The following is an 18,288-nucleotide window of genomic DNA, read 5'->3' on the forward strand; positions in this document are numbered from 1 at the left end:
AGCTTAAAAGTGCCGACAGAAGCCTAAATCACCAACGGACACACTGCGAACCAGAAAAGGAAGATAAATGGCTTCAGCTGTTTTTATTATAAGGAAAACCTGCGCGCGCGCACACACACACACACACACACACACACACACACACACACACACACACACACACACACACACACACACACACACACACACACACACACACACACACACACACACACACACACACACACACACACACACACACACACACACACACACACACACACACCAGACTGATTTAAATATCTCACAGACCCCGTGATTCTTAGGATGTCTCAGGAAGTTGGGATTTTTTGGTTTTTAAGTGCCAGTTTTACACTCGAGCGCCTCTGCTGTGTCTGATGATTGCGGGTTCATGTTGGTGATGAAGCGTATTGTTGGAGTAACAGCGAGTAGCAGGCAGTGCAGACCGTCTCTGGGAGAATGGAGGAAGGTAAAGGCAGCTCTTTGGACACGCAGCTCTCACAGAAAACACCGCTGCAGTTCTTACACTGTTTCTGCAGAGAAGAAGAAAAACTCCATTCAAGAAAACCACAGCTGGGGACACCAGTTCTCCACCCATTCTGCTCATTTACAGCGCCATATTTTTACTTTTTGGTTCTATGAGAGCAGCTTTGCATGACTCACAGATCATATTTATCTCATATTGGGCTTTGGTGCAGTCCACCTTAGCTCCTCCCCATTCAGCAAACAGCCTGAGGGCCAGAACCGACCAATCAAAGAGTCCGCTTCAGCCTTCTAAAGCCTGACCATAGATCATGGATTGGTTTGAGATCGGGGCAGTTTACTGACCACTGATCCAAAATGCTGATGATCTGTGAGTCTTAATAATCACTTTGCCCTTTGAGATGATCATGCTGATCTTTGACCTGGTCAGTCCTTAAAAAGCGTGTGGACAAGAGGAATCCCACAACCTGTGGTCAACCTGGAGACTGACGAGATGGGAATGGATCATCCACAATCAGGATTTGAGCCAGACTTTTGCATATGTTTGATATTTTTTTGATACAGAAAATACGTTTTGGAACAGCCGTTTCTGCTAACAGCTTTAGGAAATTCAACCCAAGAAAAACAGGAGTCAACTATTTAAAGACGCTGTAAACCTTCAATGCAAAACAGAAAAATATTCTTGATAACTAAAGTTCAAAATGATCCTCAGTAATTTGTACCTTTGTCTTGAGGAGGGAGTCGGCCTGCTCACACATCGTACACATGGAAGGCTCGCTGATCTCCAAGAACGATTCTTTCTAAGGAAGAACAACAAAAATAAATGCATGAGTCTCTGAACAGTGCAAAGACACACTGCCATCAGTACATGCTGACTGTTTCAGCATCCACTTATTAAAAGGCCAAACTTTCACACAGGTAAAAAGTCAGATCTCACCTGTTCATCCTCGTGATGCGACAGGGACCTTCAAAGTTAAAGACAGGACATAAATATGTGAATTATTTTTCCATAAATTTCACATTATTTTCTGAAACCCTGAGATACCTACAAGCTGGAGCTCAGGCTGGTTTTGTCCTCCGGGCCACATAGTAACTGGTCTTTCTCCTTCACTGACGGGGATTCTGGGAGTTGCTGTTAAAAACACAGTCATCAGCCACCAAAGCACAGCTGACAGCTGTTCTTCGGACATATCGTTAATGTGAGAGTGCACGTACTTTTGGTACATCCTCTGGTTGTCTCCTGTCGGTCCGAGGAGTGCTGGACTGAGGTACCGAGGAGGCACTGAGGTGATGCTCGCTCTTTCGATCGCGACCTTTTCTCAGCTCTCGCTCCAGATGAGACCTGAAACAGCAAAATAAGCCAAAGAATAGAAACATACAGTTCAGTGATGACAGTAATTAATAAACATATCTGGAGCAGAAAAAGGAACAACGTTTATGGTAAAGGGGAACCTCCAAGGGGTAGGAAAGCCCAGCGTTACAGTAGAAATAAGATTCTTCTGATGGCAGCTTTGATTAACAGCTGTGCCAACACAGAGCTGCATCCAGCAGTTTTCTGCCAGGCCTCTGACCTGTGTTTGTCCCTTCGTCAGGTATAACCTGCACGTTATAGCATGTTATACAGGCTTCCTGTGTAACTGAAATCTGTGTGAAATGTTGCTACTCAAAACTTTCTAGAAACAGCTCATAAGATTGAAACCACTCTCTGTATCGATGTGGTTTGATGGGCTACAGATCTTTAGTATTTGCACGTTTCTATGGTTACAAATGCGCTCGCACAAGTCTGTGATAAAATTCTGAAAGATCTCACTGAGAGCACTGAGACCAAAGAGTGAGAGTCTGTTTTAATAAAGAAAGTCTGAAAGACTGATAAAATATAAAGGAGCATTAGGGCCACATTAAGAAAAGAAAATGCTCATTTTCAGTATAAATGCAAAATGTGGAATTGCCAACTGCCACGGCTTACAGCAGATGAGGTAGTGAAATCATACTTCAGAATCAGTTTTAGTAAAAAGGAAGTGATTTGTCTTATTCCTCTTTGTTTTGGTCATCTCAGCGTTTCAAATGGAGCAGGAGTAGTGAGGTGCCAGACTTTACCTTTGCTTCCTCAGCTGCTCCACCTCCACCTGCAGACTCTCGATTTTGTCTCCAAAGTCCTGCTTGAAGAGCCGGTTCGCCTCTAAAGCCAGGTCCCTCTCCTTCTCCGCCTGCTTGCATCTGGTTTGGGGTGAGCGGGTTAACATAAACTCATGGCAAAATAAAAATGTGATGAAGGGAAACTAAAATGTAAGAGCAACCTGGGACACTGTGACCAAAGACCATGAAGCAGACTGTGTTTGTTTATTGTTTTATTAGCCTAATGATTACTACAGTTGACACCAAACTTATGTTCACATACAATTTAAAATTATTCATTAATTTTGCCCCTTCCTTCTTCTGCGCTGGACGTTCGAATTCAACAAACCCCTCGGACATCTGGCGCCACACGCCAGTTCTCTCTGTCGGCTGAGAATATCTGACAGCCTCAGGTTTGAGGACGAATCACATTACAGCAACTGTCAAATATCCAGCATGAGTTTATTGGCACATCAGTCCATCAGACGTCTCTACTCATCTTATGTGTGACTAAAGCATTACCGGGGCAGGTTTTAGAAACGGAAATCTGAAGTAGAAATCTGATGTGGCGAACACATCTGGCAGAAAACACGAGGATTAAGGGGCTGCTAAAGGATCCATTCAGTCCACACTAAAAGCTGATGCTGGAGCGCCGCTGCAGGAGGTTGTAAGAAGATGGTTTTTATTTTGTAACAACAAAGGAGCAGTACAGAAAAGATAACATCCTAGTTTGGTTATTTCTATATTAGGCAGGGTTGTATGTTTGTTTTCAGACTCGTGAAAGCAGGGAGCTACTGCTGCAGCTGCAGCAGCTTCCCTGCTGCCGAGTTCAGGTTCCGGGCCTGCTTCACCAAATGTTTGTCACTGATTTTTTTTCAACACAACAGATGAACAAATGATGGAAAAAATTAAAGAAAAAGGAAGTGAAGAGAGAGAAAATGTGTCAATGAATATAAGAAATGTTGTCTGAAGGCACCAAATACATATCGTACTGTGATAATAAACTAGCCTCACCTGGTCTCCAGCTGTTTTATGGTCCCTGACATCTGGTTTATTTTCTCCTCCATGCGAACGATGACCTCACTCTTCTGTTTCGAGCTGGCATCGGCACTCTGCAGAAGATGATCCAAACTAGTCAACTGATGTCTCTCGTCCTTAAACTGAGTTTTATGTGAAAAGATATTTTGGGGATCTAATCCTCCACCTGCTCTTCATCCCTAGAACAGCAGGTGGAAGATTAGGATTAGGCGGCTGGGAAGACCAGGATAGGGGTCAGAAAAAGAAAGGATAGGTGGACGGATGGAATATCTGATAAATGTGACCACCCCTAGTTGATAAGTTAATGCTGATAAGATGGCAAGAAATCCAAATTAAGAGACTAAACTCTGAGCAAAAGTGAAGATCACCTGTGCACCTTGTAATCTGAGCGTTCCCACCGAGGCCCAGATTAAAAAACCTTTTTCCACCTAATATTTTCGATGTGTTTTAGTAAACTAATTGCTATCGTCCATTTTATTCTTACTTTGTGGAACAGTTTCAGTCTTCTTGCAGTTAAGCAGACCTTTGAATTCTCTCATTGAAGTGGCCTCCTCTTTTCTGCCTTAACTGAAAAAAATGCCAAGTTTTTACTATCAGTCAGGATCTACTGCTGACTGATAGTTATTAGAGCTGCCACGATTAGTCGACTAGTCACGATTACGTCGACTATCAAAATCGTCGACGACTGATTTAATAGTCGACGCGTCGTTTGAAGCTTTGTAAGATCACAAAAGACGCAGGAATAAGTAGTAGGATTTAAAAGTGTAATAACGGACTGAAACAGAAGATGGCAGCACTGCATGTAAAGGATGCCAGCTGCCGTTAAACCCCGAAGAAGAAGAAGCTGTGTCCCAGAATTCATAGTGCGGCCCAGCGCAGTTGTCAACAATGGCGGCAGCTAGTTAGTTTTAATATTACTCTTATTATTCTTTCTGGGTCACAAAATAAACGTTTAACATATTTTCAAGCTGTAAGTTTTACGTCCAATCGATGCATGATCTGATTAGTCGACTAATCGCAAAAATAATCGGTGACTAGTCGACTATCAAAATAATCGTTTGTGGCAGCCCTAATAGTTATTCTAGACAGGAAGTCATGCTTTATCATTTCACAGAGAGCTCATAGTGAAATGAACCACCTACAAGTTTCTGGGAAGAGCTGAAATCTACGAGTGAAGCTGTGAGAGACAAAAGTGGATGTGAGCCTTTTAAAAGCTTTCCGGCTCAGTGTCCTCATAATCAGATATGAGAAGCACCGCCTCACCTGTGACTTGTGCATTAGCTGTTGGTTGATGGCACGAAGGTCTTCCAGCTGCTGTCTGAGCTCCACCAGAGCGTCCTGCTTCTCACAGACGTCTTTCTCCAGCATCTTCATGGACAGCTCCATCTCCTGCTTCATCCCGATCTGCACCTCCAGCTCCTTCTCCACATCCTGCACACAAGTCAGACTTTGTCAGTTAGAAAAATATAAGCAGGAATGTCATAATTAAACTAAGCTAAATGGACTGAATTTGGACTGGGCTGATTGTCTTTCTCCACATAAGCTTCACTGTATTCTGTGTAAATCGCAGCTAAAAATAAACACGCTAAACAGGTAAAACACATTTGTTACTATAACTACAAACTTTCTCAGCAGATGACACGGCTACATGTATAATCCCTCGCTGGTATCAAGGCCTCAGCAGAGTTAAAGCTACATAAAGACTGTCAAACAGCTGAAACGTACCAGTCGAAGCAAAGTTTCCTCTTTGAGCTGCTTGCGTGTTTCCCCCAGCGCTTGTCCGTCTGCTGCTGAATCACTTCTTAATGCCTGAAGAAAACAGGAACGCTTGCTTTTACTACAAATTTCCAAATGCTCGAGTCAGCTGCTGCATAAACCGGCAGATAAGCAGCGTTCACCTTTCTGGACTCCAGCTGATATGAGCTCTCCTCCTTTACTCTCTCCACATCTTCTTGTAAAGTGATGATCCTGTTATTCGCCACTGCGAGCTGCGAGGACAGAAATGAACAAAGCAGCTTGGTAAACAGGAAGTCCCTGCAGCCGGGCAAAAAACATGTAAGGCTGACATTTAAAGACAACAGTTTTTGAGGATGATCACTGTGAGACTCGCCTCTTCTGTCAGCTTCGTGTTGGACTTTTCCAGAGCGTCCACTTTGGCCTGCAGGTTATTTACCGACGCGCTGTAAACAGACAGAAATCATGTGAGTCACCGAGCTCGACAAGGTGAGGTGAGCAAAGTGAGCGCACCACCCCGACAAACCTTAAATGTCTGTTCAGCTCCTCCACGTAGTTCTTCTGATCGAGAATCGCCGTGATCTGACCGTCCCTGAAAACGCACAAAGAGAAACGTGCAGTTAGCCGTCAGGCACACAAAGACACAGCAACTACAAAACAAAACAATTGAAATCTGATAGAAAATCTCATACTAGTGCAGTATTTTTAAACTGTTTAGGCTAAAATGTGGTTCAGCCATGGAATGGAAATGGAAGAATTTTCAGATTTTCTCTCTTTTTCAATATTCAAGTTTAAAGGCCACACATTGGAAAAATATGGTCCGAAGGCTGGGACTCAATCCAGACGTCCAAATAAAAGAACTCTTTATGTTAATTAAGATTAAGACAAATGGCTGTCAGTCGACAGAGGTAGGAGCGAAGCAAAACCAAAACATATGCTCCTATTACAGGCCCACAGTGTACAGTTACTGCTGATGGGACTACAGGAGCCAGGACTCACCCCTCCACGCTCTTGCTGCTGTGTCCACCGTCTTTTAGGTACATGGAGAAATCGATCACCCCAACCTGCAGATGTAAGAAAATTAAGAAGGCAAAAAAAAGCAATGACGACAGGAGCCATCCTTGTATGTAAAACAATTTAAAGTATGTGTAAAGTCGGCAGGCTGAAATATTTTAGTCTCCAAGCTCAGGCGGATATTAACAAAGAGCTGTGCAACATTCCTCACAGTCACTCTGGACTCATTCCCAACCTGAGAGCTGAACATCCTGACTGACTACCTGTGAACTGCTGAAACAAGAACAACCAGGAGCTGCACTGCTCAGCATGTTAATGTTTCTGAAGCAGAGCAGGGACACAGGTCTCAGTGCCCAAAACACCGATCCCCATTACATTGCTCTTAACTCAGTTATGCTGCTGCTGTATAAAGGAAACATCCCTGTACTTCATATTTAAATGATCTGAACAGATGGTTTAACTCAGGGTGGGAAACTCCAGGCCTGGAGGGCCGGTGTCCTGCAGGTTTTAGATGTGTCCTTGATCCAACACAGCTGATTTAAATGGCTAAATTACCTCCTCAATATGTCTTGAAGTTCTCCAGAGGCCTGGTAATGAACTAATCATTTGATTCAGGCCTGTTGACCCAGGGTGAGATCTAAAACCTGCAGGAGGCCTAGAGTTGCCCACCCCTGGTTTAACTAAAGGCTTTTGTTGGCATTTTAAAGGGAAAATAATGACTGTAGGAAAAGAACTAAACAACATTAGTGAGAGTTCAAATATACAGATATACAAATGCCATCTGGCCAAAATTTGAATGCCAAAAAAACCTAATTCAATAATTCTAAATAACTCCACCACAGTGACTGTTTTCTACACCACATCTGCCAAATCCGGACCAAACCCGGTCGACACAGACCAGATTTTTAAGACCGATACCATACAGGTATTTGGTGATTTTAAAATGATATTCTAATGTATGGAACATTTTTTTGTCTTTCAGAGAAATGAAAACATAAACAGATTTCCCAAACATTTGTTTTGTGTGGCTATTTATTCGTTTACGCTTTCCAGCCAGTACACAGCAGATGCTTCAATCCTTTGAAAGAGGCCACTTTAGATATTTACAAATAAAATGATGGATTATTTATTAAAAGGATTATTTTCCTTTAACATGAACTTGTACCACGTCAGGTTGTTGGCGTTATTGCAGAAAATAACTAGCTATTTCACACATGTCATAAAGTCCATGTCTGGCCTTAGATGTGATCAGTGAAACTTGACGCCCTTGTTCCACATGGGCTGAGAGAAAACAATGCCACACCAAGGAGTGGGATTCATTTTCCTCTGCCTTACTTCTTCAAGAAGGTGGGTCTTTGATTTAGTTTGAGCTGCTCTAAGTGGAGTTAGAGGTGAAGGTGAAAGCAGACTAACCTGCGAGTCCAAGTCCTCTCCCTTCATACACAGATTGGCATCGATGACATTTAATCCAACCAGAAGCCCGGCGATGACGGCGCCTTCCTCCTCCATCATCAACGCGTTCGGCTCGTAAAATTCACTACAGAGAGGAGACAGAAAGGGCCATAACGTCAGGCGGAAGGGTTTCAGGTTTGTATAAAATACTACCCGAGCCAAAAACAAACAAACAAAAAAACCCAAACCAAACCAAAAACTGCAGATCCTCAGATGGCCACTTGAGGCAGGCTACACAGTGGGATCAGGGGTTGAGGGATGGAACCAGTCCAAAGTCCATGAACAGGCATTACTAATACAAACTGAATGATTACACACCTTAAACACACTTTGATTAAAACAGCTCACAATCTGGATTTAGGGAGCTCATAAAGATAAAACACGTTGATAAGATGCTGATTTTTTTACCACGGTGTAAGGTTCAAAGTTGAACCTGTGGGTTCAACAGCTTGTTGTTGAAAATTCAAAACATTTAACAAATGGCATAAAAATAGTAAATGCACTAAAATGAGGATTTACATGATCTGTGTCAGTCATGCTGACAGAGTGTGGTATGAACTGTGGGACAACATTGTCTCCTTTCATAAAGGATGTTTCACTCTATCCTCTGCAAAAGGAGATCATATGAAGGAAGCACTGAAGCATCCTTCTTAAAAAACTATGACCAGCTGCTATTATGGCTGCCATGGAGATATTTCAGGGTCAGGTGAACTATCTGACGGCTCCACTGGCTGATGTAAGATATGCAGCAAGTGCACCACAAACTCCTGACCCTTCGTTCTGGAGCCAGACTCTCATCCTCCTGAGCCAACTGACCAGACGATAAACTGATCACAGGATTATAATGGTGACATTGGAGGGAAACTAAGAATACAGAATATACATGTAGATTTATGTAGTAGCGATTACATAAAAAAGCACAGCCAGTAATACAAGTTGCTGTCTGGACCCAACACACCTGTCTGTGATTGAGTTTGACCACAGCCAGCTTTGATCGATGTGATAACTGTTCTAAGCAACCAGGTTTGCTTCATTATTAAAGGTTAAAGTTGTGCATTATCATGAGCGTGGCTGCTTAAACATGCAGGTGAATGAAGACTGTGCTGCAAGCTGCCTGCTAGCCTCCTCAGCTGCTAAGTAAAGTCAAGAAACTGAACCTTTCTATCAGTTTTGTGGTGTTTTTGCCTTCTGGAGAAGTTTAATGCAATTATCTGATAAATTATAATAATTTGTTATAATTAATGACTGTACTTCCAACTGATAGATGTTGTGGCTGCAGTGGCCAACAAGAGACACCACATTCATCTTTTCACATAAAGTCTTCGCCTCTGTGAATATTACGATCCAAACACACCTGAGCAGGTCCTTTCTGTTGATGATGGTCTTCATATAGTCTGAGAGCTTCTTCTGCATCAAGGCCAGTCGTAACCAGGCGCGTCCTCTTCCTAGAGGAGTTCTAGTATCAAACACGGGAAGAGTGAGATTTGCACACACTAACAGCCTTTACAAGATTAAGGCAGCTAGCAAAGAAGCTCCAGTCGTATTCTGGCATTGTTTAGAGCTCAGATGATATAATTAAAATCGAAGGAGAAGGGCTTTTTTTTTTTAGGAAACTTTGAACAAACTCACTTGAGCCCAGGCAGGTCTTTTACGCTGGCAGTGATCTCTCCTGCCTCAGGCGTCAGCTTCTCAACCAACTCCAATGGTCCCCAGAAGGACTTGTTCTGCCCCAGGAAGGTCTTCTTAGCTGATGATTGACAAACAACGATGAGACGGACAGATTGAGACCACATGCATACAGAAAGAGCAAAAACACACTGGCCTCAATACAGTTAAAAGGAATCTAAAGCAGGAGTTTAAGACTAAATATTCCTTACAGCTATGCGAACTGTACATTTTAACAGCATGCCGCGTGTTATCTCTCACATCTCACTGTCAAAAACTGAGTTATAAGAGACAACATGAATGCAGTTTTTACTTTTCAGCCCGTGTTTCAGACAGTGCTCCATCACGACAAAGAACTGCTGCAGAGGTGCATAGTCAGAGTCCAGCGTGCGTCCCAGGTTGAGCGCAGACTCGATCAGGCCCTTGATGCTCAGTTTGGCCATGTTCATCAAGTTAAGCCTCTCGATCGCGATGGGATCCTTGGGATCTAAAAGAAGGAGAAAAGGAAACAGGGAACAGACTTTTATAATTCTTACCTTCAGAATTTAACAGCACAAGTGAGTCAGTAGCTACACTCATTTGAAAGTCAGCTCTGTATTTCTTAAACAGGAATTTTAAAAAATTCAGTTTCCAGGAAGGTGAAATAAAGAATACACAACAAGACAACAAAGACTCCATCATTACAAATAGCTAAAAGAAGACAGAGTCCAGGACTTCCCTATGAAAAACCTTGTAAATCTGATGATTATATACAGTTTTAATATAAACTATAAAATGTGTCTGCAAGAGAAATAGTCTCAATTAAGAGAATGTGAAAGTTTAATACAGTCCACTCGTTCTGCACATCTGATCCTGATCTATTATTTATGTCAGCATTTAACACTGAGAGGCTTTTAGTGGAGGTGCTTTACGCTGCCCTGCAGATTTGTTTACATTATTAATACAGTTACACATTTAAAGTTTACATTTGCAGTGCAGCATGTTCATCTTATTCTCTAATACAAAATGTAAACAAAGTAGCAAAGATCCTCGGCAAAACTGTATAAATTAGTGTTATAATATTAATGCTGAAAGTAAAATAGAAAAACGTTCCTCAAAACAGAAAACTGGAAAAAAATTCAGGCAACTAAACAACGAGACACTGAGAAATACTGAGCTGGTTCAGGAGGACGGCGTGACTTGTCTGGTTATTTTGTAGCGGTTACTGGTCTGCTTGATTAAAAACCATTTTCTCCACCATCTCTATCTGGTCTTTTCCTTTGCAGCGACCGAAACAAAGAGCCAGCCTTTGTCATTTATTGTTGGGTTTTTTCCATGAGTCAATCTGAAGTGTTTAAAACATTTTGTTGAAATAAAAAAAACGTGCCCATCTTTGATAACCCTTTCAGTGGAAACTACAGATCCATAAGCTTCCAGCTCTGAAAAGTGACGCCGATGCTTTAGTGCCTTAAAGCTGCATTTTTTCAGCCAGTAGGGGGCGACACCAGTGGCTATAATAAGGCCTTTGGCTCTGTACAAGTCTGTGGGAAAATAACCTTTGACCTTCCTTTATCTTCCTTTCTCTGATAACCTTATGGGCTACATCACAAGTTTCAGGTCTTAGTAAATACAACATGAAGCTCATTTGTTTTAATGGCACAATTAAGACTTGAAAAGGTGGATAAAGCAGAGCATGCTCTATTGTGTGACTGATAAGTGTGCAGTGTCCCTCAGCTTCAGATCCAGCCCTCACTTGTTACCTCCAGTTTATAAAACCACCAAGAGCGGCGGTGAAATCACATGGCAGGATCTCGCCAACCAATATGTGACATCATGCTGGCTACATCCATCTTTTTATACAGTCTATGGAAAAATAACAAATCTTTTATTTACCCTAGTTGTGCTATATTCTTTTGTTAGTGCACTTGAAGTAATAATAAAGATATCATGAACAGTTATCATACAATAAAAATATTATGTGCATATGTTTAAAATATAAGATTTCCTGCATCTGTCCCTGTGAATCTGAATCCGTCTGTTTAAGAAAATGTTCAACAGGGTGGTAATGATTACCCAGCTTGTTTAATTAAGCCATGTGGAAAAACTGTATGAACATTAAAATAAATTTTGGATGGAAAATTTTCCTCAAGAATACTGCCCCGTCTCCCATAAAAAGGCTTTACACTACCAGTGCTATGACAGAACTATTTTTTAAGCAACAAACTTGTGCATGTTGTCTTTGGCGATAACAAGAACCTCAGAAACCTATGCAAAGTGAGTGAAGAGGAGAGAGAACGTGACTATCGATCATCCCCCGATAACAAACTAAAGCCTAAAGCAGATGTTTCTGTTGTCTGTTAATGGGCTTCTGTAATGTCATTAAAGTGGACTCTTCAGCGGTGTAGGCTGAATGCTGCAGCGCTTAATTTGCCAACTGAACTGCCTACGAGTGGCTGCCAGCTGGCCTGCTCGGTGCTGAGAGTAGGTGTGGCAGTTTTAAAAACAATAAAAACAGAGCACACAGTTATAGATATCCGTTTACAGTCAGGCTTGTGTTTGCTGCTAAATCTATAATTGGCTGCATTCGGCTTCAACAGTGGGAGAAACAAAATGTAAATCATCAGCACAAAACATGTTTGTTCTGTGCAACTGGGATCTTCTGTAAGGAGCAACAGCTACCAAGTACTTGAATCCTCCCAGCAGGACCTGCACTTCCTGGCTGCTTTGTTGTCCGCTCCTGGCTTATTTACAAGTGGCGTCATCTTGCTGCGTAACCTTCAGTGAAATCAAACCCGTCGTGACAGAGCTCACACCGTTCACCAGGTGAAATATGCAGCTTCTGGTGTCCCCGATGCACACCACCACGCCCTAACACATATCGCACTGTGCTCACAAACACTTCCTCGAATGCTGAGCTAATCTGTCACGTTACCTTCATGGACCGGCTCGGGGTCTGGCGTGAGCGAGATGTCGTTGAGCTCGCGGAGGCAAAGCCACTCGCCATCGACAGAGACGCGAAAGTTGCACAGATAAATGGTCTCCCTGGCAGCCTGGGTGATCTTGTCTGTGGTGGGAGTCGGGGTTTCGCTCTGAGGCGTCAGATCAGACATGATGACTCAGCTTGTGCAAGGCAAAACCAACACCACCGAAGGGGAAAAGGGAGGGGGGAGGTAAAAAAGATGCAGGAGCTTTGCGTTCCAACAGCCAGAGAAGGCCAGAAAAACAAGAGGATGAAAGATGAAAAGAGAATCAGAGGAAGAAACAAAAAGGACAAGACGGGAAAGGCCCACAGCAGCCTTCAGCAGGTGTTAGAAAGGGTGCTCCTCCTCTCTATGCATGCATCCTCCTCTCCTCCTTGCTACAACTGAGTGAAACAGGCTGCTGTCTGTGCCTTCTACTCCTCCACCGCCTCCTCCTCTTCAGCCTCTTGTTATCCCCTTTTGTGCCGACTGGGGATTTAAAATGCAACAGAGAGCACCGTGCTGAAAAATCACAGCCCTCCTCCGGTCAGCTTACCACCGGTTCTCTGTGATTGGACTGCCTGCGCACCGCAGTGAATGCACTGGGTGGGTGTTGACCAAGATGGCTGACGGCAGCACTGGGTAGAGCAACACATTGTCACGTGAGCAGATGGTGCATGCGTAAAAAAAAAGAAGCTAAAATAGGGGGGGGAGGGGGGTCCCCGGAGTAACCAACCAAGGCTAATGATGCAGCAGAGGGCCTGTGTCTCTCTGAAGCATCAACAACATGCCCCCTCCTCCCAGTCTCAAACACAGGCCTGTCATTTCACAATGCAATTATTGAGCTGGCTGCAGCAGAAAAACAGCAGCAGCGAGCATGAAGGGCAATAAGGCCAAAGGTCCCAGATGTAAGCGGGGGCCATCTATTTTTTAAATCCCCCACCCATTTTGGAACAGCTTCCCTGGGCCTAACACCTTAAACGTCGAGCTGGATATTGACAATCAGATAATCTTTAGATGACGACACTCGGTGCCATCAGAGGACAGCAAAAATAAACATGTGACAAATTTAATTGAGAAAGTTTTCACATTTTTTTAAAAAATTGATTGCTTTGCTCATCTGAAACGAGGCTCCGTTTTCTCTTAGAAAGTAATACCATGTGTTCAATATAATACGTAGTTAAAAACTGCAGTTGCTCTAATGTTCACATGAGGCTAGAAAAGTGAGTCAAACCTCACAGATGTGTTAAAACCTCCAGTTTTACAGCAGAAACAAACATGTTTGTAGCCTGTACAGTAAACAGCTTAGTTTCCATATTGTAACAACTTTATGGGGACAATTATTTTATACGCTTTCTACTTTGATTGACAGCCGTCTGATCACAGGTGACTACAGCGTAACCAAACTGAACCTCTCTATCATGTTGCATTGGTATCTTTTTGGGGCAGTTTAAAGGCAAATAGCTGAAAAATGGTATGTCCTGCTGGACGTACAGCGTGTTCACCAACTCTGTGCTTCAGTTTTGGTGAGTCTATTGTTTTATTACTCAGATATCTGTGTTGGCTTGTTGCAGTTCTTGATGCAGAATTCTAACAAAACTGGTTAGGCTTAAGCTGCATCCACACTTTGGAGCTGATGATCTGATGCTAGACATTCCAGGCTCCAGTTGCCTGGTAACCCTGTAATGTAATTTTTATAATATTGATGTCAATTAGCGGTATCCTGTGCTCTCACTGGTAGTCACTTCAATCGCTTGCATCAAAGATGAGAAGTTTGTTTGTTTCTTCTTCCTGCAATTGCTTGAAGTTGCTGAGTGTCATCAACTTCCTTTGGTCTCTGGTTGCCACATTACTGCAAACTGTTCCCACTGTGGACACACTGGTCTGATAACTTATCCCTACGTCTTCTTTTTTTAAATGTGGTCCCTAACAACTCCAAAAAACTATCTCAGCTATAAAAACACCTTCAAAATGTGGAGTACTAAACCAGTGGGTGACATCCATGCTGCTACATCCACCTCATATACTGTCTGTGATATATTCTAAAAAAACCCCAACACCTTTGTTCTATTCTACACTGTTTTCAGTAACATTAAAAATTATAGATTTCTGCCAGTTTTATCTTTTCACATAAATTACCTAACACAGGCTCTGGTTTCAAACATTTTTTCAAATTAAGGATATTCCTCAAGGTTTTCTCAAATGGATACAAATATTCAACATTAAAAGAAATGGTGTACAAGCATTACTCTCCCTGATACACTATCTGCTAAAACACTTGATTCTAAAGTTCCAAACTAATTTCTTACAGTACTGTAATTTTGTTCATCTATAGTTGGTTTGTTATATAGCAGTGAAGACTGTTTTTTTTTCATTTGACTTGTAAAAAAAACAGTGATTAGTAAAAATAATAAATTGCTAACAAAGTGATGAAGAAAATATTGCAATAAAGTAATAAAGAAAGAACTTAATGTTGGAAATAAACCATATTGCCAAATTCACTGACCTATCTGATATAGGTATCCCAGTCACTTCCACGGCCACAGGTGTATAAAATGAAGCAGCTAGGCATGCAGACTGCTTCTAGAAACAGTTGCAGCGTTTCAGTCCTGAAACTTCCTCACTACTAAATATTCCACAATCAATTGTTAGGCGCATTTTAACAAAGTGGGAACGACAGCAAATCAGCCACAAAGTGGTAATTCTACGTAAAAACACAGCAGGGTCAGTGGACGCCGAGGCACATAGAGCACAGAGGTCGCCATCTTTCTCCAGAGTCAATCGCTAAAGACCTCAAACTTCATGGTTCCTTCAGATTAGATCAAGAGCAGTGCACACAGAGCTTCATGGAAGGGGTTTACATGCCTGAGCAGCTGCAGCCAGGCCTTATATCACCAAGTGATATAAGATGCAGTGGTGTAAAGGATGCCGCTACTAGACTCTAGAGCATTGGGCACATTTTCTCTGGAGTGGCAAATCACGCTATGCAATGGATGAGTCTGGGTTTGGCAGTTACCAGGAAAGCGGTACTTGTCTGACTGGAATGTGCCAAGTGTAAAGTTTAGAGGTGTTTCTATGATTATGCCGGGGGCTGTTTTTCAGAAGCTGGACTTGGCCCAAAGGAACTCTTAGCGCTTCAGCATACCAACACATTTAGGACAACTTCATGCTCTAAGCATTTTGGGAACCGTTGGGGATGGCCCTTTCCTGTTCCAACACGACTGCACACCACTGCACAAAGGAAGGTCCACAAAGACATGGATGAGAGAGTTTGGTGTAGAAGAACTTGACTGGCCTGCACTGAGTCCTGACCTCAACCTCATAGGACACCTTTGGGATGAATTAGAGGGGAGACTATGAGACCAGCATCAGTGTCTGACCTCACAAGAAGAAGTCAAAAATCCCCATAAACACTCCTAAACCTTGTGGAAAACCTTAGAAGAGTTGCAGCTTTCATAGTTGCAAAGGGTGAGCCAACATAGTATTAAAGCCTATGGATTAAGAATGGGATGTCACTGAAGTTTATTAGTTTTATACTGTAATGTTATGGATAGACATTACCGACCTATTGCCTTTACATTTATTTAAGGTCTCTGTGCAAGAGCTTTGGAAACTAAAAGTAAAAAGGATCTATAGATCTTAAATGCCACAGAGACCTGTGTGCTGAAGGAGAATGAAGATGTGAAAGCAAACAGGTATTTTAACAACACCATGGTTAACTCTGTCACGACCAACAACAGGACCAGTCAAAGACTCAATTCCTTAGGAAGGTTTCTAACTGAATTAACTGACCTTAAAGTATCTGCAGCCAGAATAAGAGCTATAATAAATACATCCACTCCTTTTAAGAGTTCCTCTAAATACTAACGAAAGGTGTCTGAATGCTTCCTTTATTACCTCCTTTAACAGAGGACATACTGGACAATCCCTTTATCAAAGGAAAGTACACAACGCCACCCAGAAGCTGACCACAGCACACAAAATTAAATCATCAACATGAGTCACAAGCGATGCAGATCATGTTAATAAATATTAACAGTACAGAGAACCAAAGAGTGGAATACCCACTGCGGGTTGGGAATGGATGTACCTTCCACTGGAGTAGCTCAAATATCTGGGGCGTCTTGTTAATGAGTGAGGGAGGAACAAAGCAGGACGTTGAAAGATGGACTGATGCAGCATCACCAGTGTTGTGGTGTGGTGATGAACGTGAAAGCGCAGCTGTGAATTAACCGGTCGAGCTACATTCCCCCCCGACCTATAACCACCAGCAGTGATTGAAAAGGTGCCTTAGCAGCCCCTTAGAGATGGGGTTAGGAGCTTCATCATTCAGAAAAGGCTCAAAGTTTAGGTGTTTGGGGCATGTCCAACTGAGAGGTGCCCCCAGGGGATAATGGAGAGATTATGTCTCTCATTTAGCTTGGGGATGTTTCAATGCCCCCCAGAACAGCTAAAGGAGGTTACTGGGGAGAAAGAAGGCTACTGCAACCATGACCCAGACCCAGATAAGTATCAGAAGTTGGATGGATGGAGTTGAAACTATGCCTCAAAGATGTACTGCAGATGGCTCATCTTTGATACTTCCTCTCGTGTGTTTCTGTCGTGTTTCATGCAGCTAATATAGAAGAAAAATATCACCTCCTTCCCAATGTTCAAATGAAAAAATAAAAGGATGAAAACGTTCCAACACAGCAGACCCATGTAAACAACACACTGTCACAGTATTAAACAGCCTGGTGTAAGGGCAGCTGGATTGTCTGAGCGGTCTTATTTTCCTTAAAAACTCCTCAGGAATTCTCCTTTGTTTTCAAGTGGTTAGGAGAGGAGGTAGGAGGTCGTTTTCTGAACTGCAGCTCCAAATCAGATAAATGATAAATCTATACAACAACAACAACAACAATAACAATCAGCAGCAAGGCGAGTTACCAAGCCTGTCAAAACACATGACACATGTTGACTCATTAGCCGAGAAACAACACAGAAGAACACACAGCGGCTTTTACGTTGCAGACAGAAATCTGAGGCTGAGAGTCAACAATCATGTGATGTGGCTTATCTCTCCCCAGCTTTAGCCCCGATAACTGCTGGTAATTTACTGAGTTCATGTGTCAGCAAGGTGGTTGTTTACGGACGTTGGAAAGTTAGCCAACAATGCTAGCAGCACAAACTGCAGCGTTACAGCTGGTATTCTCGGTGTATTAGGAAGCTAGTGTTAGCTGTCACGGGAAAGGTGTACTTTTTGAAGTTGGTCAGCACTTACTTCGTCGCCTCGATTCGATTCGTTCAATCTGGAAGTCATACTGTCGAAGCGGAGCGGGCGGCAGCGATCCAGTCTTTGCGAAGCGCAGGTTGGACGAGTTTAAAGCCTCCTTGAAGTAAATCACTGAGGTCGGGGAGAGAGTTTCGTCCGGGCTGTCAGTGTGTCCATTTTCATCGGAGGAGTTTTGTTTGCCGGAACTTTCTGAAGAAGACCGCAGAGGAAGATCTCCTGGCGGCATATCCCGCTCCGCCATCCTCCCTCCGGTCAAATTCGTCTCATGTGACCGGGGAAGCGGGGCTGTCAGGCAGTACCGAGCTAGTTAGCTGCGGTTAGCTTCTGCAGACATGCACTGAGGTGATTAGCACCAGCTGGATAGTGAGTCACTTGACAGCCAAACCTCCCCAGTAATCACTCCGCCTTTCGTCCTATCCACCACAGCCTCTCCATGACCCGGAAATAGCAAAGTCTCAGCATTTTGGTCAGATTTGTTGCCAATTTCGCGAGAGTTTAGGCGCTGTGTCAGCGATCCTTTACATAGACAGAGCCCATACACGAAGCAAGATTTGACATCAGCAGCATAAGCACGAC

At 42.9% G+C, this 18,288-nt stretch overlaps 1 protein-coding gene across 4 annotated transcripts; it reads right to left on the reverse strand.

Annotated features, from left to right (window-relative positions):
* Positions 1-273: 273 nt before the first annotated feature.
* rufy3 (RUN and FYVE domain containing 3) lies at positions 274-18,288 on the reverse strand. Of its 4 annotated transcripts, none has more exons than XM_019365924.2 (18): positions 17,701-18,288; positions 9,815-9,988; positions 9,466-9,583; positions 9,191-9,292; positions 7,798-7,921; positions 6,370-6,434; positions 5,897-5,962; positions 5,747-5,816; positions 5,535-5,624; positions 5,362-5,445; positions 4,900-5,067; positions 3,613-3,710; positions 2,581-2,700; positions 1,699-1,825; positions 1,533-1,615; positions 1,421-1,448; positions 1,206-1,283; positions 274-533 (listed from the first exon to the last, which is right to left on the reverse strand). In XM_019365924.2, exons 1-18 carry the CDS (start codon positions 17,951-17,953, stop codon positions 390-392), a joined length of 1,992 nt encoding a protein of 663 aa, XP_019221469.1. In that variant the 5' UTR covers positions 17,954-18,288; the 3' UTR covers positions 274-389. The 4 variants fall into 4 exon arrangements, with proteins under 4 accessions (XP_019221469.1, XP_019221470.1, XP_019221471.1 ...); XM_019365925.2 differs by lacking the exon at positions 17,701-18,288 and adding an exon at positions 12,413-13,065; XM_019365926.2 differs by lacking the exons at positions 274-533; positions 1,206-1,283; positions 1,421-1,448; ... (1 more) ...; positions 1,699-1,825; positions 2,581-2,700 and adding an exon at positions 2,815-3,462 and having other exon boundaries at positions 17,701-18,285.

This window comes from Oreochromis niloticus, linkage group LG12, assembly GCF_001858045.2.
Source record: "Oreochromis niloticus isolate F11D_XX linkage group LG12, O_niloticus_UMD_NMBU, whole genome shotgun sequence".
NCBI lineage: Eukaryota > Metazoa > Chordata > Actinopteri > Cichliformes > Cichlidae > Oreochromis > Oreochromis niloticus.